The sequence below is a fragment of the Nothobranchius furzeri genome, chromosome 5 (assembly GCF_043380555.1).
Source record: "Nothobranchius furzeri strain GRZ-AD chromosome 5, NfurGRZ-RIMD1, whole genome shotgun sequence".
In the NCBI taxonomy this organism is placed as follows: domain Eukaryota; kingdom Metazoa; phylum Chordata; class Actinopteri; order Cyprinodontiformes; family Nothobranchiidae; genus Nothobranchius; species Nothobranchius furzeri.
In genome coordinates this window covers 71479668-71507544 of record NC_091745.1, presented here as the reverse complement: position 1 = coordinate 71507544, position 27877 = coordinate 71479668, and the positions used below count along the sequence as shown (strand labels likewise).

The window sequence follows — 27877 nt, the reverse complement described above, 5'->3', positions numbered from 1 at the left end:
GTTGCGGAAGGCGCTTTATAGATAAAGCTTTGATTGATTGATTGATTGTTAAATGTCGATGTATATTACTATTTACATTTAAGCAACTAGGTGTAGATGAACCAGATAAAAAGCAAATTCAACGTTTCATTTCTTAAAGTGTGGAGGAAAATTCGCATATTTGACAAAGTTTGTTTAGGCGACAACTACAGTTTAGATAGTATAGAAGTGTACTATTCAATGTGTTTTAATATAATTACACCACTTAACTGTGATTATATGTGTTGAGTTGCATCCTTATAAAAAGTTTTTTTTTCTTACAAATGGGAATAAAAATACCAAAATCTTATTTGACAGTCTCATTGGGATGGTTTGACTGGAAGACTTTCCTTCAACAAGACAACTGGTCTGCGCACAGACTTCGACCTGGACATCATCAGCCTAAAGGAGGATGGGCTTGAAAAGGTAACTATAGTTTAAAACAGTGGTTTCTGTCAGAGATACAGGAAGCCTAAGTCACGCCGATCTACTTCCATATCACGGGTCCCTGGAAGAACGGAAAAATGAATGCAAGTCAACGGGGCTAAAAACGCTATTTTCTAATTCCGCTTTTTATGTGCCATGTACTGTATCTCACAAATGATGTCCGTGAATTATAAAGACGCATTTTAATACCAAGAAAACACTTATTTTTGAATGGGCGAAACACTATTTTAGAATTTGGGTGAAAATAAGTCACAACCAGACACGGACAAAAATGGATGGAAAAGGGTTGTAAGATTAACAAACTTCAAATCCTTTCTTCAGAAGAAAAGAACCACCATAAATCTGGCAATTTGGCAAGTAGCAGCTATGCTAGGGCAGAGGCGATTCTGTGGTGACGTCACATATGCAACGTGCTGATGTCTGATTTGTAGTCATGCTAATTTCAAACTTTACAATATGATAAATCTCAAAGTATGTGACTGGTGTGGTGCGATCAACAACATATGTGCGATCCAGGGCCAAATGCGGATGAAAACATCGCTCTTTTAGCCCCGTTGACTTCCATTCATTTTTTCGTTCTTCCGGGGACCCATGAGCCGACCGGAAAGGGAGACTTAGGCTCCCTATTCCACACTCTCATTTTGTTAATGTTACAGTATCATTTACCTCCTAACAAGGAAGCAAATTGGCTGTGGCAACATAAACATGAATTAGTGGTTAATAACAAGTAAATTGGATAACGGTACACATTTGGGGGTTAATTACCGCCTCTCTAAATGATCATTTTGGATGATGACTAAAATGTGATATTAAATTGTGTTTTTTTCAAAAAGTACGGAAAGAAAATCTAAAAAATAAAATTTAAAAAAGGGCACCTACAATGGCTGTTATTTACTTAATGGTTTTCATGCAGCTGGACTATATAAAATAGGGACAATCCATCATTACTTCCTCAAATACTCCCTAAAGGCTAAAGACTATACAGCATAATGGCAGAAGCGTTTGGGTTTATGGCCCTGCAGAAAGGAGCTTGTAACACTGGGGCTTTGAAGTAAATCTTCCTCGTTTTGCTGCCATCTTGTCCCGCACAATCAGACACACAATCATATTGCAAAAAGTATTTGATGCCATATTAGTGCCTTCTCATTGTGTTTCTGACAAATCCGGTGCTCAGGCATGTTAGCGTCGATCCAACGGCGTGCTGCAGATTGCTGGATTTTTCTTTCTTTCTTTCAGCCTTTGTATATCCATGGAATCGGCTTTAACTGTGTGAGCCTGTTAAGATGTGGACTTTTTTTTTCCTACCCCCTCAATAATCCCTCGTAATTGAATATTAGCCCAAGTTTGAGCCCTTGCTAGAAGTATGAGCAGGTTCTCAGAGTGCCACTTTTGCTCAGAGTGCTCAGGATGGTGATTTAAGTGCAATACTCATTGTGTGGTTGCATGAGCAAATAACTTTGTGTAAAAAATATTTGACTAATCATGTTAAATGAATTGGACTAATTGTAATTGGGTACAATTAGAAGGGGGTTTTGCAAAGCGCAAAGCATTCAGGTATTTTTTTTAATTCTCTGCAGGAGCCCTCTTCGGTTGTGTGACAAGCTGTAACTAATGTGGTTTTCAAATTAGAGCATATGCCTCTCTCTGGATTAGGCAGGGAGGACATTAACAGGCATTTTTCATGCTTTTGTGTGTGTGTGTGTGTGTGGGGGGGGGGTCTTTAAATGGATCCACCTCAAGCACAATCCTCAGTGAATATTAAAAGCTCTGTGTGTAGTAGCAGTAGCAGTAGGCAGAGAAGGGCTTGGTGGAGAGCTCGACTATAGCAGACAGGGATTGTTATAGACAGCCACAGGACGATTTGTGCTAATGATATGTTTCAGAGTGTTTCCACAATGTGCAGATTTTTGCCTTGGGGCTCCTCGCATGTGTAACTCCTTTTATTTGTTCGAGTCACTTTGCTCATAATACCAAGACTGCGGAGAAAAATTACTTTCACAGCGTAATCCCACCATAACCTCTTCCGGCATTTTATTCGGATAAACTGTAAACGCTGTGAAATGTTAGCAATTTCTGTTGGAATCGTGTTTATTTTTGAGAGTGAAAATAAGTGTTCATTTATTATGAAAAGTTTCGCCATCTGCAAAATGATGAATACTGTTCAACACTGTATAGCGCCTTTCAGAGTCAGGGGACTCCAGAGTGCTTTACACCACAGTGTGTCATTCATCCATTTACAAACATATTTACACACATTGGTGGTGATGTGCTACAATGTAGCCACAGCTGCCCTGGGGCGCACTAACAGAGGCGAGGCTGCCATGCACAAGCGCCACCGGTCCCTCTGACCATCGGTAGGCAAGGTGGCTTGCAAAGTTTGATCTTAGATGAATGCTTGAAGTTAGCATGTTTTATGGCCCAGATGGGTTTTAGACCCAGGTCTGCTGCATGGGAGACCTCTAACTTTACCTCTGGCCTATAGAGATGTTTTAAAAACGTCCTTAAAGTTTCCGTCTTTTGACAGTTTGCAAAAAATGAAACGGCATATCTTTATGTATCTCGGCATCATGATAGCTACCGAGAAAAGTGACTTTACAGTTTTTGTCTTCAATGGCAAATTAGAAAAATAAATATTTCATGCCTCTTAACAACGTTGTAACATAGCTATAGATATATTGTAGAGTTTAAAAATGTTTTTAATAAAGTGGTTCTCTCGCAGCAGAACACCACTGGTGTGAGAGTTTCGTTGCTCAATGATATCAGAAAGAGGAACACCCGACTGCTACCACAAAGTACCATTTAAACACCGTTTGAAGTCACGGACAGCAAAAACGTTTCGACCTAGAAAAGGCAACTGGTGTTTAGCGCTCTCTCTCGTTTCCTTCGGCATCGCAGGTTTCCCGTTTCCGGCAGAAGTGTTTCAGGAAAGATACCTGAGGGAAGGGGTGGGTGTCCCATGACCGTGTTTACGTTCTAAACCAAGCTTGTTTGCAGAATCTCTATAGCAGCTTTTTTAACCAGGATCCCAGAGATTATTCTTGAGTAGTTCAGGTATAACCATACACACACGTTCAAGTAATTTATGAAATATAACAAGTTGGAGTACCCCAAGGGACTCAATTTGGTCCTGTTCTTTTTCCTCATTCTAACCTTTATGAGCATTTTCAAAGATCTGATATTAAACTGAAGTGGATGACTCTTTCCAGTTTGTTTCTACCTTGACTGTAGCAGGAACTTCCTCTATTTGTACGTCGTACTGCCTGTCTAGACATCTTTACAAAGCAGATGATGACTCTTATTCCTTGCATTCACTCAGGAATCTTTTTAAAATATTGTTTTATATTTGTTTTTAACAATCTCTGTTAAATTAATAATTCTGTTTTAGTAAAATGCAGATTTTTCTCTGTGATAGATGCTTTGTAAATCAATTTTAGATGCTTAATACTTGCAACTACCTGCACTCCATGTTTCAACATGCCATTTCAACATTGTTCAAACAATCCCAGCTCGTACAATTTACCCACCACGCCTTGTAATTAGATTTTTAAATAACCCCTGCTTTCTAAAGCCCCTTAGCCTGCTGATAGAAGGTGACTCAACCAATCACTTAATGCCGCCGGAGGTGTTCTACCTGGAGATGGTTGGTGAGGGAGTTGTGGAAGTCATAGCTTACCAACCGACACAGGACACTTGGCTACACACTTTTCATCTTCCACAGGTGGGGAAGTGGAGTGCGTCAGGAGGTCTTAACATCACAGAAGTGCTGAAGCGAAAAGGAATGAACATCACTGATTCCCTGGCTAACCGCTCCCTTGTTGTCACCACCATTCTGGTAGGTCACATGTGTGAAAAGTGTCTGACATGTGATGCTTCACCAGTTTTATGGAAAAGCTCTAAAAATAAAGCTTTACGGTTGGATATTATATTTCTTTCCTAGAAAATCAGGTTATATTGCTCCAAATGTAGAGCAACATTTAAAAAAATGTGCTCAGGTGATGTTTTTCCCCCATGACTGGCATGTTTATTTAAAATGAGCCCAAACATTATAGTTCTGTTGTATTCCAACAGCTGAAGTATGGAAGAAATACAGTCTCACCAGAGTATGACTTTTTGTAGACCTTGACCTTTTATTCTGTGTAATACACCAGCAAAAAAATTTTGTCCGTAAAAATTCAGTTGCTAAATTTCATCTTCAAAAATTCAATAACAGAATTCAAACGTAAAAACGTCATCAGCAAAAATTCACAAACAGCGAATATTCAACAACTAAGGCGACCTTTTGGTAATTGCCAGTCAATCGAGTTGAGTAGCTTTTAGCCAATCAAATTCCGCTTCTCTGATCATGTGACACCAGCAAGGTGTCGACTTGATGGAGTGATGATTGCTTTGGCTTAGGTCGCCAGCAGGTCACCTGAGTTGTTGAACTTTTGCTGATAAAATCATTAAATCGATGTTACGCTGTTGCACTTTTGAAGATGACATTTTTTGTTAGTATGTTTTACATTAAACATAATTAAAATACACAATTTCGCAGAAAAAAATTTGATGTCATAAATTCAATGTCTAAAAATATTCATTTTCTAGTGAGACTATTTCTTCCATGTCGAAGCAAGACACAGCATCCTTTCAGCGTTAAAAGCTGAGAGTAAAAAAAGAGGTAAAAAATGCATAAATGGAGTGGAGGAGATACAATGAGCAAGTCCTGAAAATGCATTAATTAGACATTCAGACAGAAAGAGAGCGAGGTAATGCCTGTTCCAGATCACTATTACCATTCATCTGAAGTTGTTTGTACTTAACTCTGTCACTGCTTGTTGCTGTGGAGCTATCAGTGTGGCGCTGGTGCAGACATCCCCCTCCACACTCCCTTCAAGCTACAACGATAAACACTATTATTATGCCTATATTGAACCACAAAGCTGTAATTATGACAAGCAGGATCGTGGTGGGCCATAATTAATGCCTATCAGGTGCCATCTATATTAATTCTGTCTCTGAGTGGAGAAATAGAACAAGGATTTAAGTGGTCTAATGTTTGAACTACTGTACTGGGAAATACCAGTTACTGGACTAATGTCAAAAAGGTATAATGGAGATAGTTTTTTTTCATATTTTATAACAAAATCTTTCATTTTTCATCACATACTTTTGGATTTGTTGGTTTGTCAGATAATCATAAGTTTAGGAACATAAAACTTTGAAATTGCAGAAGAGAACTTCAAATGTAATATAAATCTCCCCTTGTGGTAGAATAAAATCAGATCACACTGATTCTCAGTGTTGCATGAGCAAGACATCTGACAGTTTTATAGTGATCACTTTGTAGAATAAATTAGGGCACCTAATGTGTTTTCCTCTCATACAATAATTGTTTGCACTCCATTGCCTTGAACATTTACGCACAAGCCCACTCCCCCTTTTTTTCCGTTATGCACGCTCATGCTGCGCCTGTGAGGGGAGAGCTGGTATAAAGACTTTGATTTGAGTTCTAACCTTGGGGAATTGCACCAACTGAAAGGCTAGAAACAGATGGTAATGGCTCTCTCCGTAAACGCCAAACTTTTTTTGATCAAGTTAATTAGACAATTTCAGTAAAGTTTGCAGCAAAGCATGTGAACACAAAATGCATTGTCATCAAGAATTCCCATCTTATTTATTTGTGCACTATTCAAACTGTGGTGTTTAAAGGTGCAATTTGTAAGAAATCTACAGTGAGATAATCACAAAACAGTCTAATGCCTCAATCATGTTGAAAGGAAGGTTACAGTGAAACAGATTTTCTTCTAAAAAGGGGTTGTCAGTTTTTCTCCTTTTGAAAAAAATTAAAGAGGTACATAGTTACCGTTTACAGTCCGAGTTTGTGAGGTTGACGAATCTGCAGCGAGCTAATGCAGCAGCGCAGGCTTATGTATTTTGACACCGGCAACAAAAAGCTCCAGAGTTAACAGGAGCAACCAAAACGTTATTTCTTGTACCCCTATGAAGCCACTGAAATGTTTGTTTTACTCTAATATTAGGTAAGGCAGGCTAAAGGCTAACATTGCATAACATAAACATTGACCTAACAATGCTAACAGTGAATTCAATGACCTTACGTGTGAAGTGAATAATGAGTCAGTCGTGGCGTTTTACTTCCTTTAATGAGTTCAGCAAGCTAACAGCAAGACGACAAACAACCACACTTCCTGTAGTGCCGGAGAAAAATTACCGTAATAAGTGCAGTAAGTACTCGAAGCGCATCAGGCACAAGCAAAAGACAGAAAACATAAAAGGAAATGAGCCGACATAAACGATCGCTTGTTAAATTTGTTTCTGAGGTGGCGACACCTAATTTGATAATGTTACTGTGGCCGTGCTCAGGACGCAGATGTCTGTAGCTCGTCAACGATCAGAGCTTTGCATGCGCAAGCCGGTTAAGGTTAGGATGGGGGTGAGGGGAAGGTTAAATTGCAAGAGGGTAAAGGTCACAATTCAGTCAAATGTTCGTTTTACGGCGGGCGTCAGATACTGACGCTCTGGCACAGCGCGTCGCCTCCCAACGCGCAGGGGCTTATCACCTGCTGTCTTTTCCGAGGACTGCATCTTGTCAGTCATTATCATGTGACGGTGACTAGTCGATGACAGGCATAAAAAGTCTCTCTCTCTCTCTCTCTCTCTCTCTCTCTCTCTCTCTCTCTCTCTCTCTCTCTCTCTCTCTCTCTCTCTCTCTCTCTCTCTCTCTCTCTCTCTCTCTCTCTCTCTCTCTCTCTCTCTCTCTCTCTCTCTCTCTCTCTCTCTCTCTCTCTCTCTCTCTCTCTCTCTCTCTCTCTCTCTCTCTCTCTCTCTCTCTCTCTCTCTCTCTCTCTCTCTCTCTCTCTCTCTCTCTTTTTAAAAAAATAAACAATGCATAGAGGCCACCTTCAAATGACAATCAATTACTCTACTGAGCTCAGTTATTAAATAAACATCTGGCTATTGGGGGCAATAAATTGTATTACAGCTTTTGCATAAATGGACCAACATGTTTTGAAATGCACAGCAGGATCTGCAAGTCTGTCTGGCAGGAAAATGGTAACAGACAATAATTAAAGGAAATCATTTATGAGCAGTTCAGTGTGAGTCATTGTCACCGCAGGCATCAGCTCAGTTGCTCTCCCTTGGAGGACGTTGACAATTGATAAAGGCGCCATCGTGGGCATGTTCGCTTTCCCGCTGCTGCTTTCTGGTCCTAATCGGGCTTTTATACAGCCCAAATTATGAGCAGCCAGGCAGTATTACAGGCCAGTAAAGAGTGCCAGGTACCTGACCATAAAATGAACTGACCTGTGCACCTGCTAAATAGGTCAGCGTCTGACATAGCGGAGGCCCATTCAGAGTCGAAAAATACACCTGTGACCATAACCATCACTTCAGTGAACATTATACGGGACGACAATGTAAAAGATATTTATCTACATAGCAAATTTTGCCAAGCTTGGTATTTGTCTCATTAGTTTTACTGTTGGAGAAAAAAAAACAATCTTTCTGTAATATTTTAACCCTCTCTGTATCCACACACACACACACACACACACACACACACACACACACACACACACTTGATTCTGCTGTCACTATCTGTTAAGTGCAACAGTGACTCGTCAGCTCAGATCACTTCGCTTCAATTAGGTGCATGTGCTGAAGCAAATAGAAAAAGCTGACCTCACCGTTGCTTCTCATTTGATGTTTTTGGGTCTTTGCAGGAGGAGCCATATGTCATGCTTAAGAAGTCTGACAAGGCGCTGGTAGGGAACAACCGTTTTGAAGGATTCTGCATTGACTTGCTGAAGGAGTTGGCAAACATCCTGGGCTTCACGTACGAGATCCGCCTGGTGCCGGACGGGAAGTACGGCTCTCAGGACGACAAGGGCCAATGGAGCGGCATGATCAGGGAGCTTATAGAACACGTACGTTTTATTTTCAGCATGTCTTGCTCACTTTTCCTCCCCAAATCATAACGCGTGCATGCAGCTTGAGTCGGCTGTTGACTAACCTAATTTAGAAAGAAAAAAGAGCAAGGCATGCTTTGTATAACATGGTGAAACAGGCCTTTTGCAAATGCAAGGCTAATTTTTTAAGGCGGTTTAGTTTAAAAGATGCAAAATGCACACATTTTCTTTCCTTATAAACATTGTGTGCCAGATAATTATTTGGTTTTGGCAGTTGCCAGGCAACCAGCAAAGCATTGAGAAACCCAGAGTAGCGAATAAAAACATGAGCATGTTCATTTTGCTATGTGAAGATTTTCTTACCTGGGGTCAATTGTTTTTGCCTCTTTGCATTTCTCGTATAAACTATGTATTCATTACTCAGGCATTTTAAGACCAGCCAGATTTTTTTCAAAAATTTGCTGCATCTCTGCACAATAGATCTATGCACTCTGAGAGCTTTCTGCATCATCCTGAAAACGTAGAAAATCATACGACTTAGCCGGATTGCAGCTCGTGTCCTCCACGCGGACAGTGATATAGTTATGATTGACTACAAGTCAGGAAGAGCTTGCCAAGCTGTCAGCCACATTTATGGCACAATTATGTCAAGGTTGCCTAAAAGTTACAAGTGTGTTGACGCCATTCAGTGAGACGAAGCACTTTCCACAGCCGGATAAACCCGAGATCTCCTGTGATGCTGCACAGGCAGTCGTGCAAGCACATGGGCGATCATCTTTCTGAGGTGTAGTGGGCGGTCACAGCCGTCTGTGTCAAACTCAGTGCCTCAGCGGCCATGAAACAGCCCCATATCCCATTGGTGGTGGTTATTCTCTGATGGCATTTCATAAGTGTCCCTGTCGGTGCACTCCTTTTGTCCTCAGCCCCATCAGGTCAGAGCTGTACTCGGCTGAAAACTTGTAATAGCGTAAGTGGCATTTAGTGCAGGGAATTGTGTAGCAGGAGTCAATGGCTTGGTGCTGAAAGGGTTGGGAAAGGTGGGCTCCCACTGCAGCACTTTATTTCTTCTTCCAAGCTTTTTGCAGGATCCTAGTTGATAACAATAACCTTTAGAGGGACAAATGGATTACTGAAGGCAAGAGAAGTCCGGCACCAAAATGAAAATGCATGAATCCGTGGTTTACGAAAACATGCAGTTTTAGTTTTAGTCCTGTCCTTTTGTTAAAAGTAGAACGTTTAGCTTACGACAGTAAGACTGGTGGCGTCTGGTGACAGGGACCCTTTTTTCTAGAGGTATTGAGCTAAATTTCAATAGATGCTGTTGTAGATGCAGTGTTTGTTTAAAGCAACATGTTCACTCGTTTGTTTCTAGTTTATTGCATCAAGAAGTTAGACATTTCCAAATAGAAGACAAATAAATTCAGTCTTTTTTCGAGGAAATACTTTCTATAAAAGCAGCAGGGGTACAGATAAGAATCTATGCCGCCACACTTATAGCTTCTTATCACATGACTGAGGATTTAAAATGGTATCTTCATACATATTTTTATTGAGCTCCATTTCTCGCTCCAGTGGTTTTTTTAAACTCTGTTGATAAGAATAAGCTGCTCTGAAATGTAAACCTAAAGGGAAGCTCAGCCGATTTCACCCTGAGGTGACACTATAGAAAGTAATTTGAGGGAAAACTGGCATATAAACCTTTTTAGAATGACTAGTAAAAGTTATAAACACAAGTTAGATAAAATAAAAAGGTAAATGTGCTTGCATATTCCTCTGATTGCTTTGTATGTGTAAGTATGGTAGCACTTTACATTACAGCTTGGTAAAAACATGGTAATACTGTGGTAATACCAATGTAACAACTAGGGTATAAATAGTAACACTGTGTAATTTCTTTATCTTGTAACAATCAAGGGGCAAACCCCAGCTGCTAAAGGTAAAGCCAACACGGAAGTGACACAAAATGCAGTTCTGCCCTCATCCACCAGGGGGTGGCTCCACAAAGGAGCTAGTTTCCATTGAAAATTACACACAGAAATAAACATGTTTACAGTCTGGTACAAGGAAGCATTTTAGGTTCATTAGGTCAAGTTTTCAATCCTGACAATTCTGAGAGGGGTCCATTTTTTGTAACTCTTCCATTTAGGTGTCATTAAATGCATTAAAAGTTTGATTGACAGCAAGCAGATGAGCCGTCAGTGGTAGCAAGGAAGTCCTCAGCCTCTGCCTCACGTAGCTGGGTAGCTCACGTAGCTCGGGTAGCCAAGTCGCTCTGGCTAAACACTCCTACCAACCTCTGATAGCTTTCATTAGCTCAGTTAACTCGTAGCTACATCCGCTCAGTTTGATGGGTATCAATTATCTGCTCCCACCCTCAGCTCCATTTTTGTATTTTCCGGGAGTGACGGGACATGTGATGGGGCCAAGATGGCAGTGGTGGGAAACACACATTGGGCTTTAATACAACTCTCGGGAAACCTACGTGTGGCAGAACGGAGGGTTTGTCCATCTTATATAAACAAGTCAATGGCAGCAATGAAATACCACAGTAATTACTTCAAGTTCCAGATTGTAACAGCATGGTAATAGTGTGGTAATACCAGTGTTATAACTATGTTACACTATGTTATCCCCTTTGCCAGTTACAAAGAAATAACAGAAATATCGAACTGTACTAGGAAAATCTTATTAACTACCAATTCTAACCATGTAATGTCATGAAATTTGCATACTTTTGTTTACTATTATTGTTGTAATTACTTCAGTTATAACTGCTTAATTGCCTGTTGTATCAACATTTTTCCTTTCTTTTAACCATCTCCGGCTAAAAATAAGTTTTGATAAAAGGACGAACAGCTAAGTCCTTCTGGGGTGCTTTTGAGTAGAAAATTGCTCATGAAATACGGATGTGGAGTGGTAAAGATAGGTAAAGATAGGTAAAGGTTTTAACTGTTGCAAATCTGCAACGCCTGCCTCCAGTGGGTTAATGCTAAAGTAATGATCATGAATCAGGGCTTTAAAGTGACCAATAATGTGTTTCTATTCTTTTCTTGGTAATATTTTGTTATCATAACCCCCAAAAAGCCATAAAAAATACTGTGCATAATTACTAAATAAAGTGCTAGGGTAGAAAATGAGTGTAAGCTGATCAAATGGCTAAAAACACTATCACACCATCTTCTAAGTACAAAATTACACCAACGACTTTCCCAAAATAATTTACAAAACAACTTTCTTTACAATTTAAATATCAAAATGTGTATTGTCTTTACAATTAAGTGAAGTTTTTCAATAAGATGCGGCCAATTGCAATAATTTGTGTAACACGCAGCTTTATTTCCTCGTGTAGTACCAAAACCCACTGCTGCGCCATGGGGCATTGTTTGGAAGGTGCTAAATGATGCAACAGGCCTTGTTGAACTTGATTTAGTCAGAATAGATGATCACGTTAATCATGCTGTGATGCAAATGTTAATAACATTCTTAGCACATCATTTATTTCAAAGCAATTAATCTCTCAGCAGACAGATACACAAGAAGGATGTAGCCAGCACGCTTCCTCTTTATGCAGGTTGTCAGAAAGATTTAAACTCAAGGAGTCACTCTATATTTTAGGTTAATGTGCATTTTTTTTCCCCATTCTTGCATTTTCTATATTTGCATTTTCATCCAAAACATATTTCCTAGTAGTCCATGCTTACGAGTAGATGTGTGATTTTGATTTTCATCTGACAAAACAGGACAGCTTGATGGTGAGTGTGACTGACTCGTCCTGTCGCCACAGGAACACAAGTTCGACTGCTGCAACAGCGACAACATGCCTGTCCTGCCTACCAAGGCATGCTTGAATAAATCAGTTAAAAGCCACCACAGTGTTGTGCTTGTTGGAAGCGGCGTTTTTATGACACTGCGTTGTATGGTATATATGCAAATATTATTTTGCAACTACTTCATTTGCCTTGTCTAGACACACTTTGTTGATGCAAACCAACGTTTTTGCATTCCCTTTTTATTGTAGGATTTCCTGCAATTGTTTTATAGTTCAGCAAATAGCATTTCTGCAATCACAGTACATAATAAAATAAAATAAATATGTTTATCTGTTATAAAGGGCTAAAATGGAGTGAGATAAAAGCAGAACACTATACCGGTAAAAGACAACATGGTTACTCATACTGGGAACATCCACGAAAAACTCATATAGGTGTGTTTCCATTGTCGGAACTTCAGGGTAATTTCTGGGAGGAGGAAACTGACCGGAAGATTCGATAGCTCGCCCCTCTCTGCTGTTGTGTTTCCATACAAATTCTTTGCACAGGCATCAGCATATCGTGACTGCCCCGGCAGTGAATGATGTGAATAATCAGTGCCAAAAAGCATCCGCAGTAACGTTAAAAGTTTAATTCTGTCAAAGTATGGTAATTTAATCTATTCAGATTACCAGGAAAAATGCAATGTGATGTAAAATGTGGTGTTCGATGACCAGAAGTACAGTTTTTACCTTGCTCAGTGAGACAAAAAAGCCCCATGAAGGTGATCTCTTCTGTGTTTTTGGGAGCTGGGAGTTCAATAACGGCCATTTTAAAGCCATGTTGCTTATTTTCTTGTGCTTTCATTTAGCTTCATGAGCAACTCTTCAAATTTGACTATTTACAGTTGTTTTAAATGGCGTCTGGCTGATGTCATTTCTTCCTGACTTAACACCAATCCCCATGAGTTAACCAAAAGTTCCACTCAGCTACTTTACCGGGACTTCCCGAGTACCTACCCCAGTTCAGGTGTTCCGAAAGTTCCTTAAAATGACCCATAAAATAGCCCGATGAAGTAGTTCCGGTAAAATTACCCTGATGTTCCGATATTTGAAATACGCCTCATATGTTCTTGTGTTTTTGAGGACTAGTAATAATATAGATCATGTTACTGATCATACGTTGTCAAGGTTGACATCAGGTGAAGAGATCAGGGTTGACAGCAGTGCTAAGCACACCATCTGCAAACCCAGATAACACCAGGCCATGTGGCACATAGCAGGGCACTATCGGGTTATCTTGCTTGGGTCCAGTTCCTGTGCATAATCAGGAAGCAGAACAAGGACATGCGGCATGTATATTAGCCCTCCACAGGGATCTCTGCAATTGCATGCTAGCTGATCTTATGGCTGAGTGGCAGGTTGGTTCAAAGCTGCAGTTGGCAGGTGGGAAGAGAGGGAACAGTATGTGATGTGCAAATTTGAATAGTTTGAGGGAGATGGCAGATGCACGGCAGGGATGCACCGGTTTTGCCATCTTTCCAATTCTTCAGACGCAGATCCATGTTTAAGCACCACGGTGCGGACCACAGGAGCACGTAATTCAAGGTGCCACATGCAAAGGGGAAATGTTTTCTATCTGACCTGTGTTTACGGCAAACTGGTAGTTAACATAAAAATCCGAGGGGAGAGGCATCTGAAAAAGGAGAAAGCATAATTAAAGCTGGGAAAAACCAAAGGGTCTTCATTGAAATAAATCCAGAGTAAAATAAAGATTTAGGTTTCATGAGGTACCGTAGAACATGCTGCAAAACACCTCAGTCAACACGAAAAATACAGAATCTGCATTTATCTTTGTGCTCATTTTATTGCACGTTATTTTAGTCCTTGTTTGTCTGTTTCTTAGTTTTATTTCAAATTTCATAAACAGATTTCAGGGGTGACTTCATGTGAAGGGAATGCAGCACGGTGAACCGTTGTATACTGAAGCCTCGCTTCTCTCCCACTGCTCTGTCTGTTGGAAGTAAAGAAAGCCTCCCTTTGTGAGTTGTGTCGTTTCTTGGAAGGGAAAAAAGAGGTATCCAAGCGTGAACCAAGCAGCTGGTTTCATTAACCTCCCACCCAGCTATCATGTAGGGGGAAGAGGGCGGTGGTGGTTTTGAGGGGAAGGCAAGGGTAATTCTCAATCATTTAAAAATCCACCTTTAGCCACTAATTTAAGGGCTAGTTCATCATACATTCTTAGACATCGACTATTTAATAAAAATAATCCCTATAGCTGTTAGCTCAATAATTTGTAATCTGGTTGCAGAGCTTAAAAACAGAAGTGTTGGGCAATGAACCAACAGAAGCAATACCATTGACCAGTAATCATTGTCCAGTTGTTGTGTTGCACTTATCATGTTTTAAAGTGTTGTCTAAAGCTATAGTTCCCGCCCCTCCTCCCCCTTTCCCTCTGGAAGGAGTTGAAAGCCACGCCTCCTACCGCGGAGTAAACCGAAATCAAAAACATTCCCTTTAGCGTAAGGTTGACTTTTACGCTAATCAGTTAGCTCCAATACACACAAAATCTGCTTTAGTTCCCCTCTCTTCTCTTCCACGGTTAGCTTAAACTTCAGAGATGTTAATTCAACGCAGGTTGAGTTAGCATTCAAGCTAGCACCATTTAGCATACATCTGCATTATTAGTTCTGTTTTTTTTTAATAAAATTTCAGTAAAAATTCTCTAAAACACAATAACTGGTTTAGTATTTACCTGTCCAAAGAAACATTGGCAAACTCATCAGTTCTGGGACCTAGTAGCTCTCAGAGCTTCCTCCATCTTTTAAAACCTCCAAAGTTAATTTTACTTCCCTGCCTATGTTGCGCGGTGAGTTTTAGAGAAAGATTTTTAAACTGTTCAAAGTTTCATTGAGAAGTAGAAGGCAGTCAAGGAATCGGTAACTTCAATATTCAGTATTTGTTTTGGCTGAACTATTGAATTCTGTAGTGCATGCTGGGGACTTGGCTCATTGATTGACAGCTCCCTCTTGTGGATACACAACTCTGTTGGTCAACGCTCTAGGCCCAATCTCAATACTTGCACATCCACCCTTGTGCCCTTCAATTGCGCGTTCCCGGCCAGGGGTGCGAGTGCGTATGGTGTCCTGATTCTCAGGTGCGGAAGTTGACCATACCCCGATTACACCCTTAATCTGCACTTCACCCAAGTCCGCAGTGATGCACACCTGTATACTACACACTCGAAGCCTTGCAGCGCACTTTCTTCAAGTGAACTTTGCTGAAGTCCGCAGGGCGCAGTGCGAGTATTGAGATTGGGCCCTAGACTCGTTCAAATGATTCCTTAAGCTGTAGATGCCAGGGGAGGGGCTTAGGGTAAATTTAAATTTAAGCATTTTTTAAGTTACTTAAAAAAATGTTAACTATACTCCAGCGTTAACATGCATAATTGTACTAAGTGAAGCTATCTCTGAATGAGGTCTGTGATGCATTAGAAATGCATGGGTAAAATGAAACTCCTCATATTTAAATGTAGACGGCTGAATGTATGTTTGAATTTATACTCAACTGTGACAACATAGTCGTCTAAGATACCGCACAACCATTAACATGCAGTATACTGAATATACATATTTTACCCATCCTTGGTTTGAGCTATTTCCACAGCAATCAAATCCAACAATGTGGGGATATTTTTATCTAAAATAAAAAAAAGAAACATCTCTGCCTCTAGAGCTATGTTGATAGCTCCAGAGTACAAAATCATTTTTTGAACTTCTTTTCTGCAGAGAGCCGACTTGGCAGTGGCCCCCCTCACCATCACCTACACCCGTGAGAAATTCATCGACTTCTCCAAACCCTTCATGAGCATGGGCATCAGCATCCTGTATCGCAAACCCAACAACACCAACAGCGGCTTTTTCTCCTTCCTGAATCCCATGACTCCAGACATCTGGGTGTACATCCTCCTGGCCTACCTTGGTGTTAGCTGTGTTCTTTTTGTCATTGCCAGGTAAGTGCAGTCGTTTCAAAGCTATTTGTCCTTTCAGTCCTTCATCCCTCTCCCCATGAGGTTTCCAGGAGTCCCAGTAATTTACTCTGTTATCATTACAGGCTGAGGTTCGAGTACATGAGCCAGTTTATCATACTGCGCTAACTGCTGGGTAGTGATGGAGGCAGTTATGTCTGTTTGGGCGCTCTGCAGCTCAGCAGTGGAAGAGGGGATACAAAAAAAAAACCCTGTAGTTGAGTTGCAAAGTCCCATTCAGAGCGTAATTTCTGGCTTCCTGTGGGACGTCTTTGGAATTGGAACGGCAGCTCAAAATAAGAAGGTGGAAAAAAAGAAGAATTTATCTATTTATCATATTCAGCAGCACAAAAAAGCACACACCTGAAATAGCATCAGTCGATCATGAGCATTTACATCCATTATGAATAATGTAGTAAGTCAGTCACAATTATGGAAGATGATCCTTTTTTTTAACCACCTATTCTTCTTTGGTTCTGAATATGAATAATGTGTTTTTAGTATCAGCGCTCGCATTTCCTGCCGTTTCGCATGCAAAGTGGTGCTTGAGGAAGTTTGAGCAAACGGGCGCTAGAGGAAGTTCGAGGCTCGAGAGCAAACAGCTGCACTCCTCTCTCCTCATTTGCCGTTGTGATGAAGCAAAATCTTGAGTGGCTTCACATAGAATTAAATCATTTTAAATTGATGCAATCATTTGTCTAGGACTACTCTGTGCAGATGAAGAGCTAAAGAAGCGTACATTTCCCTAAATGTATATAAAATTGACACATAGGGAAATCATGTCGCTTGTTATTTTATAAAATCAACTAAAAAAACACCTGCAAGTCTTGGGATAAGTGTGTCTGCCTTTCCTTTATTTCCATCCAACTTAGAATTAAAGAGCTTGTAGAAAACTCTTTTATGCAGGGGTGATTCTAGCTGGGTCCAGGGCGGGCCAGGGCCACCCTGACAGCAATCTTGGACCTCACTGAGCCCCCCCCCCCCCCCCCCCCACCCCACCCCACCCCGTGGAGGGCGGAGCCTAAGCATTAATAAGTACTATTTCTTGTGAACGCAAAATGTGGAACCAAAATATGTGGATGCATTTATCTGAAATAGAAAATATGCTTGGGCAGTTTCTTCATGTTGTCACTGAGATAAATAACTCAGATAACGCATTTAAAAAAATATTTTTGTTTTTGCTAAATATGCAATAATAATGTAAATAGAATGAAATGGACTCAGACTATTTTTTGAGGATGCTGTCTGTGTGCATACAAGAAAAATTGTATATACATCTATTTAGGGATTTATATAAGATATTTTTTTCTTATCAGATAGTGTGAAGAAGAAACAGAAAGGCGGCTTTTTTTCCAAGTTAATAAGTCAAGTAAAGCTGATTATTTTCATATCTGATTTTCTCATTGTTTAAATGTTTGTTTTTTATGAATATGCACTATTTGGTTTTAGTAAAAACTTATTTTACACTGAATGGTTTTGTGTACAATCACATCTGACTTGCAGTTTATTGGAAATGCATCTTTTTTTAAATGTTTGTTTGTTTTTCTCACCTATTTTGAAACAACCTGCAAATAAAAACACCTTTTTTATAGGCTCCACAAGGAAAACATATAATCAATGCACCCAAGTATTGTCTCAGGAGTATTATCAAACCAATCATTGTTACACAATTGCTTCTGTGGTCCTTCAGTCTAAAGTCTCTTTTTAGTTTATGAAATAACACGTCAGTCATCACAAAGAAAATGAGCTGCAAAGCTCAGCTTGAATGCATAAATTCCAAATTGTATTTCTGAACGCTGAAAGTGAAAAGATGCTTTTGTTCTGTTTGGATGCTATTTCCAGTTCGCTCTCATCGTGTGTAGGCTGTAGTGTTGTTAGCATGTGGTCTGAAGCAAGCTGAGAGCTTTGCTTTAAAGCACAGCACTTCTATAAATTAGCAGGGAAACCAGAACTAAGTGCTACACACTCATATAGCACCTCTTAAACCTCAGCACTTTACAATGCTTTTTTCATGCTTCATTTTCCTTTTCACACCCCTTCTACCAGATATGTGCACGCGGTATACATGCAGCCTGTTTAAATTCTCACTCGCACTCCAAAATGAATATTTGAGACAATGTGGAGTTTAGTGTCTTGCCCAATGTCACTTCAGCACTTTTATATTGGAAGATGAGCGCTCTAAAGCTGAGCGTCGTCCCTCTGAATTAGTGTTGCTGCACCATCTCAGTAAAAGCTGCACTCAAACCATTTGAGGCCCTTTTAAATGTATTTTAGTTTGTGCATAAAGTCTCCCCTGCACCCCCATGCCTCTTCACTATCGTATAATTATACGGCCATGGCTTTGCAATTTAACATTTAAGTAATAGAAAATCTGAGAGAGTCTCAGCAACCACACGAAGCCTCTGCAGATTCTGAATGCTATGCAGATGAGTTAAAGGCGCAACTTGTAAGAATGGCATCTTGTGGTCAAATGTGGTAACTACAACCCATTTTTTAAGCTGCCATTCTGTGAGTTTCATGGCGGTTGCCAGTTACAGATCAGTTCCAGAAGTGATGACAAGCAATGATGAGTCATATACATTAGGATGATAAATTGATACATAGATAGTAAAATTTGGTGTTAGGGAACACAGTAGTTTGTCTCTGGCACTAGAGGAAGTGTGGTTGCTTCCCAACTTTCTGTTAGCTTGCTGCTAGTTATAAACGACTCATTAAAGGAAGTAAAACTCCTTGATGGAATGATTCTTCACTTCACACTAATATTTCACTGTAATATCTAGAAAAAAGTAGCTTGAGATGTTTTTAGAGCTGACTATTTGCTTCCAATACACCGTTGTTAGCTCAACATTAGCCTGCTTCACGCAATATTGGCATAAAACAAAAGGATGCCATGGGTTCTTAGGGGTACAAGAAATAACTTCTGGGTCGCTCCGGTTTACTGGATTTGGTTCTTTAAACAACTCTGGAGCTTTTTCATCTGTTGGTGTCGAATCATAAATGGTGATGATGCAGCGTTAGCCAACTACAGCGATTCCGCCACCTCACAAACTCTGAGTGTAAACAGTAATTACGTCCCTCTTTAGCTTTTTTGAAAGGAGAAAAACTGATAACCCCCAGCTGACTGAAAATGAAATCTATTATATTTGCACAACCTTTCTTTCAACATGACTGAGACATTAAACTGTTCAGTGATTATTTCACTGTAGAAGTCTTACACATTGCTCCTTTAATCTGTACTTAATGGAGGGCTCATAATGAAACATCAAAATTAATAGCTAGGAAAAAAAACAATTTTACATGTGGAATAAATATACTTTTAAGGTGGAAAGAAGTGACATTTAGCAAGTTTTATCTGAGATCTGCAGAAAAGGGTGCTGAACTTTTACTGCAGAATTTATTTCCACTGAGCAGATGCTGAAAGTGCATGGCAAAGATTTGGAGAGATGCAAGATTTATGGCTTTGTGGGACTAAAGGAGTCTTTTATTCTTCACATTCTTAAACATGACATTTTATTGCTTTTGAAAATATCTGCTTCTTTGCCTCGATGGTCACCTTTAAATACAAAGGATGTTTGGGGAGAGGCAGAGAGATTACTCAAGGTAATGCTTAAAAGCAGGAACAACTGATTTAAAAGTGTTTTGATGGATGATTTGATAGGATATATAATTATATAAATGCTGAAAATGAGGCAATCTCTTTTAACTCAAAATATATTTGATCACTTTTTTTGTCAATGTCAATGTCAAGTTTATTTATAAAGCACATTTCCAACAATCAGAGACTGCACAAAGTGCTGTACACAGACAAGCAGTAAAAATAAAATGATAAAACACTGAGAACCATCCAGTAGACCCTAAAATTAATTAACGATAACATCAGTTAAAAGCAAGGGTAAAAATGTAGGTTTTTGAAAGAGACATAAAAGCAGAAAGGCTGTTAGCAGACCTAATCTGTAGGGGAAGGCCGTTCCAGAGCTTGGGAGCGGCCACAGAAAAGGCTCTGTCGCCTCTGGACTTCAGCCCAGACTTGGGAACAGATAATAGATGTAGAGAGGATGATCGGAGGTTTCGTTTGGGGACATGAGTGTTGCGCCTTAAAACAGAGCAGTAGCATTTTAAATTGAATCCCGTAAGTGATGGGAGCCAGTGAAGAGCTTGTAAGACTGGTGTTATGTGATCCCTGCGCCTCCTACCTGTCAGCAAGCGAGCTGCCGCATTCTGAGCCACCTGCAAGCGGTGAATTGATGACTGCTCCAGTCCATGATATGGAGAGTTGCAGTAGTCTAGTCTCGACATGATTAGCAGGTGTATAACCTTTTCAAAGTCTTTGAGTGGTAAATAGGGCTTGACTTTACTAAGAACACGCAAATAAAAGAACACTCTGGACCACAGAACTCATCTGTTTATCAAGTTTAAAATGGCCATCAATGAAAAAACCCCCAGATTTCTTGCCTGAGACACACAACAGGATTTTAAAGGGCCAAATACACGGTTTACCCTGTGCAACAGCCCAGGGTCCCCGAAAACGACAATTTCCATCTTTTTGTCATTTAAAGTGAGAAGGTTCAATTTTAGCCAGTTTTTAACATCTTTGAGACAATTCAGTAATTAGTCAAACGATGGCCTTCGAGAATGTAGTGGGACATATATCTGCACATCGTCCGCAAAGAAGTGATAGGAGATGCCATGTTTATGAAAGATGGCACCAAGAGGCAACATATACAGCGAGACCGTTGTGACCGTTTGGCGAAAAAAACCTTTGAAAAATTGTGTAGATGTAAATAGATGTCATTAAATTGCAAGGACTAAATTATTGCTAAGGTTGCATCATGTCAGCTGACAATTTGTTTGTTTAAGTATTATTTAGTGTGCTTGTTTTTCTGAGTTATATTTGATTGTGGAGCTTTTGTTTTGCTGTCTTTGTTTAAAAAAATCACAATAATAGTTCAGGTGTAGCTTTTATTGGAGCCATTTTTAGGCAATAATGAGGTCTTTTGTTACGCTGTATAAAAAAAGAGCTCCAAAATAGCTAAACCAGTGTTTGTTATTCACAAGAACAGCTTCTAAACCTCCTTATTCGTCGTCCTCAGATTCAGCCCCTATGAATGGTACGACGCTCATCCCTGTAATCCCGGCTCAGATGTGGTGGAGAACAACTTCACCCTCCTCAACAGCTTCTGGTTCGGAGTCGGCTCCTTAATGCAACAAGGTATGACAGCGAACACGACATCCTCCCCTGTCAGAAACAGTGTAATCATCTCATCCCCTTCTCCTCTTCATCACATGCGCCTACTTCCTGCCTCTTTAACTGACAAGCTCCGTGACTCCCGTCCCGTGACTGTTTCATGGGATGTTTACCTGTCAAGAACAACAGCAAAGCTCTGACTCTTGTGACAAATGATGTCTGTTGTCACCTACCTACTGTTTAAAAATAAATAAAAAAAGAGAGAGTCGGTGCCAGGGGTTTGTCAGATTGGCGGGGAAAAATGGAAAACACTGTTGCATTTATTTCCGGGTAACACAGTGGCTGGCCCTGCTCAGGAGCTTCCTGAGTGCTGAGACAAAAAGGGTAAGATGAGAATCATGTCTGACAAATGCCAGCTGTCAGACATGCTGGATTGAGCTGGTGTGATGTTTTCGGCGCAGCACGACTGGCTCTGGGAGTGACCCATTGTAGAGAAATCTAGTGGCATCAGAGGATGCTGCAAAATCATCCCTTTACAAACAAGCGTCTTTTATTTCCATCAGGACTTTGTGATTTAAAGCAACACATACGTTCCTCACGCTTCCCTCCTACTGGTTGAAAGTGGAATTACAACCGTCGTAAACAACCCTGCTGCAGCTTGCTGTTGCTAGCGCTAACAATGAGCTAATTCTAGCAGGAGTCAGGGGGGGGCGTTAGGCCCAGCTATTTGGGCTGAAGCCCCGGATGTTTTATGAAAAGCCCCGGATCTAAATCGCGGAAGTAACATGCAGTACCAAAGTCCAACAGAGAGGGAGCAGCTGAGAGTAGTTTGTATACAGCCTGCCTGAGCCTCCACCACTGAAGAAGAAGCCCTTCAGCAGCCGGCTTCTTCTACAGTCTCTGCCTGAAACGCATGAGTGAAGATGGACATAAGGACGTTTTTTAGACCAAAAGTACCGCAACAGAACCCCAGCTTTGATGAGACTGGTGTTGACTCAGGTTTGTGAGTCTTATTTGAAAATATTTGTTGTGCTGCTGGTTTGTCTAAAGTTAGCTTATCAGGAAAGTTGCTGGAGAAAGAAAGGGAATATTTACTATCATCTCACACTAAACACTAACAGGAAGAATACTCTGCCCTGAATATGCTTAGTGCGTGTCACGCGTATGTATGTGTGTGTGTGTGTGTGTGTGTGTGTGTGTGTGTGTGTGTGTGTGTGTGTGTGTGTGTGTGTGTGTGTGTGTGTGTGTGTGTGTTAAGCCCCGGATCTTCTTCAGTCCTAAATCCGCCCCTGGCAGGAGTCTAATTATACTGAAACATGGAGTGAAAACATCTGCACTGGTGGACAAAAAATAATAAAAACAATTAAATAAATACAGGTAAAACAAAATAAATTTGCATTTTGTCAGTTTATTTCAGTAATCAACTTGGACTGAGAACATTTAAATCTTATTTCTGATTATAATCAGTCCCAATCAGTCTTTTATCCAGGCTGTACATGAAAATAGTCTCCTACACCTGTCTCCTGCATTAGCTTGTGATAGAAAATAGACTGTGAAACTCTCGGATTAGAAAATCCTGACAGATCTATGTCACACTGTCACTTCACTTTCATGGACTCACCCATCTTCACTCACAACGGGGACAGCTGTTGTTGGTTTAGCGTCCAGAAAACAGCAGAGAGCAGCTCGGCTAGCAGAAGTTAACCGTTAGCATTAACAACTCCACCTCACAGCAGAAGACCTTCAGGCTCCTGTTATTTGTGGAGATCAAACATCAGCATTGCAAAGCAAATGGAATCAGTGGTAGGGTCACATTGCTGTTAGCCAATCCGAGGCGAGATGTCCAAATATCAGGAAATAGGGTTTCAAGTCATGTAAAGCTCAGCTATGATCTGGCTCACTTCTAGTTCCCGACAATGGTGCACCAGCGCTTTGTTACCCCAGAGTACAACTTATAACACATACATTTCTACTGGAGACAACTGTGTATGAATTGATTAAACAAACAATCTACACCTCAGGAATCCTTTGCATTAAGTCCCTTTGGATTAATTACTTGATTACAGTACGACCTTTTGAGCCTGGAGAATTGAACATCTTCACAACATTCAGATTGAGATTTTGAATCATATATTAATTTCACCTTTTAAGTTGAAAATTTTCATATTATTATTATTGTTGTTATCACTTAAAGTTCAGTTGCAACAAAGTCAGGTCATCATCAGTCCATGATTTTGTAGCCTCCTTTTGCTTACCCAAACTGTGTAAGCTACACTGATGTTCACTCTGGTTTTAGCTCATTGCTTTGCCTTCGAAGACATTATTCTCCTACTTTTTACGTCCAGGCTCCTCGCCAACAAAAAGCAAAATTCTTCCTATCGACGATCGGCAAACTGAAACTGCTAACTGCTAGCCTGTATGTTAGCTTCCGGCAGAGTAAACCGCTATTGTTGTAAAGCAGACGTAGACCTCCCACTAATGATCCTGCCCAAATCACAAAACTGTTGTGTGCAGTTTCTGGTCAGCTGAGAGGTACAGAGTGCTGTCCAATGTGAAGCTGCTCAAGAATAGCTAAAACCAGTTTGAAACTCTTCACTGTTGCTTTAAAATTTAGTAACACGCGTTAGGTTTTTTCACAGAAAGAGGTGCCTGTTCTGGCAAATATAAAACAAAAAGTAGGATTTTCTTTCTACAAGATGCCCCTAAGAGGAAGGAGAAAGCAAATGAAGGTCCAGGATTTACATAATAAAGTTAACGGTGGTGAAAAGGACCCCAGTAACAAAATGTTTAACCCGAGTGTAACAAGACAAATCAAGGAGGTTTAGTGAGACTTGGTGGATCTTTGGCCGTAAGGTTTGCAAACACATTCAGCAATTCATCAAGCACAGAAACTCGGCAGCACTCTTGTGAAACTGCACAGCAGCTCTGCCAATTTGCCGGTGCCGGCAGAGAAATATGAGAGGAGCAGCAGTACAGCCGGGAGGAGAGGAGAGGGAGAGAATCAAATCAAAATGAGCTAGTTAGTCGCCTATAATATTAAACTAAACAGGGGAGAATTTTCCATTATGATTCAGAATGTGGCACACAGCTTTTTGTGTAAATGCCTGAGCTCCACTGTTTCTCTCATTTACAGTCATTGACTGAAGCTGCTGCTAATCAACTCTTATTCATAGTTCCCTGACAACAGATTTTTTTCCTTCCTCAAATTTGAATATCAAAGCTGAGAAGAAGCTTCATGGATGTTGTGCATCATATCTGTTCATGTGTTTTCAACCATTTCTCTAGGATTTTTTCTTGAAGGTGTACTGAAACTGAGTCAGGTAAACAAGTGTAGAATAAATCCATAATTAAAACGTAATGTTTTGAAGTTTAAAAAAATGAGTCTGGCTTCGAGTGACACCCGCTTGTGCTACAGTGCCTTGTAACACATGCTGCACAGCGGTATCTGCAGCGAGGTGTATATTCTGCCTGTGCCACATTAACAGACATCCCTTGCTTGTCTGCCAAACACGGTGACAGCAGCTGAGGCGGAAACTATTTCCTTGACATGTTTAAAATGCAAATGGATGCGTTTGAGGAAACCAAAATAAAAAAATATATAATCTAGCAGCTTGTCTGTGGGAGGGAGGTGTCAGAGACAACAAAAAGAACATAAAATATGAGGAGGTGCAAAAGCACTTTGTTTACTTCAAACAGATTCCTGGCTTTTCAGTTGACTCTTTTCTCACAACAAATACGTGAGTGATCTGTTTCTAACCGGTCCTCATGTGAAATATTTCAATGCATTTCACATCTGAATTGGTCCAAATTCATACACCGCCACCTTCAACAAAATGCATTTAGCACAATTAGAACACCATAGCTATCTGCTTTAAAAGCAATAGTTATATATGTAGAAATGTTACGATCAGGTGATCGCTTACCTGCTACAGGTAGCTTTCTGAATATCCTCAACCAGATTCAAATGAAGACGAGTTCCAAACAAACCATCAAGCTGATAATAGTATATGTAATATGTAGTTTGTGTAAATGCTTTTTGATAACTATCACAATACTAGATGTCACATTTTGTTTAAAGGTGTGGTTCACTGAAAAACAATATTTGATGATTATTTCTGATTATAATACGCCACTTTGAGTTTTTCATGCAGGCTGAACATGAAAATGGTGTCCTACACCTATCTCCTGCTAGAAAATAGTGGAAATCTAGGACAGGGGTAGGCAACCCTGGTCCTAGAGACCTACAGTGCTGCTTGCTTTCCAACTATCTTTGTGGTTCCTGCTGTTGATTACCTGGATCAGGTGTGTTCAGCCAATTAGAAGCTGCAAGTTCATGCATGGCTGGAAAACATGCAGGACTGCAACTCTCTAGGACCAGGGTTGCCTATCCCTGATCTAGAATTTGAAAAGCCTGACAGATCTACATCACACTGTCGCTCAACATGCATGGACTCGCCCACCTTGACTCACAACAGGTAAGGCTGTTTTAGCATCCAGGAAACAGCAGAGAACGTTTCGGCTAGTAGAAGCTAACCGCTAGCACTAGTAACTTCCCCACACAGCTAGTGCTTTCAGGCTTGTGTTAATTTTTGGAGATAAAAATCCATCTTGCACAGGAAACGGAGTCGGAGGTCACGCTGCCGTTATCCAGTCGGAGTCAAACGTCCAAATATTAGGAAATAAGATTCCGAATCCTGCTGTCTGATGCCACTGTCTGCTGCAGCAGACTTGTCCGTGCTGATCAAGGCGCTTCTGCCTCTGCCCCCCTGAGAAATTATTTAACAAGTGCTCAACACCTTTAAAGCAGAGGTTCACTGAAAAATGTTACAGAGCGAGTGGAGGCAGCAGAAGAGTTGCATTGCTGTTAGAGTAAGTGACATTTATGCATATCGTGAATATTAATGAGTAAAACTCCAAATCCTCCAAATCTCTTCTATTGGCGCCATGCTTGTTTTGGTTGTACCCTACAAACCTAGGACTATTTTTGGTCTGAGTTCTCTACTGTGCCCCCTAGTGGAAGACTGCAGTACTACATGCTGTGCAGCAACACGTATGTGAACAAAGATGCTGTGTGCATCAACAAGCAGGTATATTTCCGGCCTTAGAAGTGCAACACAAATAACAGCATGCTGACACACACTACCACAGGTTTGCAGGAAGAATGAGGAAAAAACACTTAAGAAGCTGAAATGTGTGGCATCATTAATGCCACAACATTTTTAGGTGTAGAAATGCTCACAATTAAAAGCTCCACTTTTCCTGAAAAGCAGTGAGGGTCTGGAGAGCAGGAATATACTGAACACAAAACTCTTACTGGGACAATTGTCTGTAATTAGCTTTAATACCATTTAAGTTTACTTAAAAAAAGATTTCCCATTAAAGCCGGGCGTACACTGTGCGACTTTTTTACTTTTTTGAGCCGATTTTCCAGTCATGCGAGAATCCACAACATTGGGGCGAGTTTTGCGGCGAGCGTCATGTAGTGTACAGGGGGTTACGAGACGTGACCAGCTGCCGATCAGCAATCGTGAGCTTGCACGGACTTCTGGCGTGTTTAATATTTTGCTCGTCCCTCGTGAGGGTATCGCACTGTTGAAGCGGCGCTGCGAGCAGCTACGATCCAAAAAGTATCGGAACCGCTCACGGTGCATGCGCAATCATGCATCAACACCGCTCGCCCGCTATTTCCCTAATAACACACGCTGTTCGTTTTTATTTCTACACGTTTTTTTACTCACAAAGATTGTCAAGAAAGCGTGTTTGTCGTGTTCATGTCAAATTAAACTGATCACAAAACACAGATTCACTTTCTTTATTTCGTTTTCCTCATCCAACCCCCATAAATCCCTGTGTGTCCTCCTGCAGCACTCCCGAAGGACAACAGGCAAAACAAGACAAAAAAGTCTGACGTGTTGAGTAAAAACTGCTATTTTTAGCATATTTTTAGGGCCGACGTGTTGCTACCAGACGTACAGTGTGAGCAGTCAGGTCGCATGCGAGAACTGGGTCGTACAGTGTGAGCACATGACTCGTGAGATCTGCTCCGCGAGGAAGTCGTACAGTTTGAGCTGAAGCTGAACGCTGCGAGTGAAAAAGTCGCACAGTGTACGCCCGGCTTAAGTGTTTATTTCAGATTTTCATATGATTTCAATATATTAACTTATTAATATTAATATGAATTAACTTTTCACATCCATTTGAACACTTTTTTGAATTCTCTGTTTCCATTTTTGTTGTTATTAATTTTTAACTTCTGTCATCATTAATAAATCCCACAGTGAATTTTCTTTCAGCTGATTCATGCAGTAGAGCAGTGAGAAAACTACAAATATGAGTATTATGCACCCGAGCCCCGTCCTTTGTTTACGGAATGCTTTACTGACACCATTTTATTTCCCCCGACCCATATGACTGATCTGCGTTCTGTATTTATCCAAGTGTTCTGATGCAGTGCCGTATACTGCTCCCCGCTGACAACAGTGCTTTATTGTGTGGAATTCAATTGAGTTACCCATGGCTTCACTTCATTTTTATTGTGACCAGGG

The 27877-nt window shown here is 40.5% G+C and overlaps 1 protein-coding gene across 1 annotated transcript in view; it reads left to right on the top strand.

The window, feature by feature from the left end:
- Positions 1 to 27877, top strand: part of grik3 (glutamate ionotropic receptor kainate type subunit 3) — a 146868-nt gene that overhangs the window by 105021 nt on the left and 13970 nt on the right. Inside the window, exons 8-12 of the mRNA XM_015950084.3 lie at positions 337 to 444; positions 4184 to 4297; positions 8187 to 8390; positions 15909 to 16132; positions 21238 to 21356. Of these exons, the coding sequence (XP_015805570.3) occupies positions 337 to 444; positions 4184 to 4297; positions 8187 to 8390; positions 15909 to 16132; positions 21238 to 21356 (769 nt within the window). The remainder of the gene's footprint in view (positions 1 to 336; positions 445 to 4183; positions 4298 to 8186; positions 8391 to 15908; positions 16133 to 21237; positions 21357 to 27877) is intronic.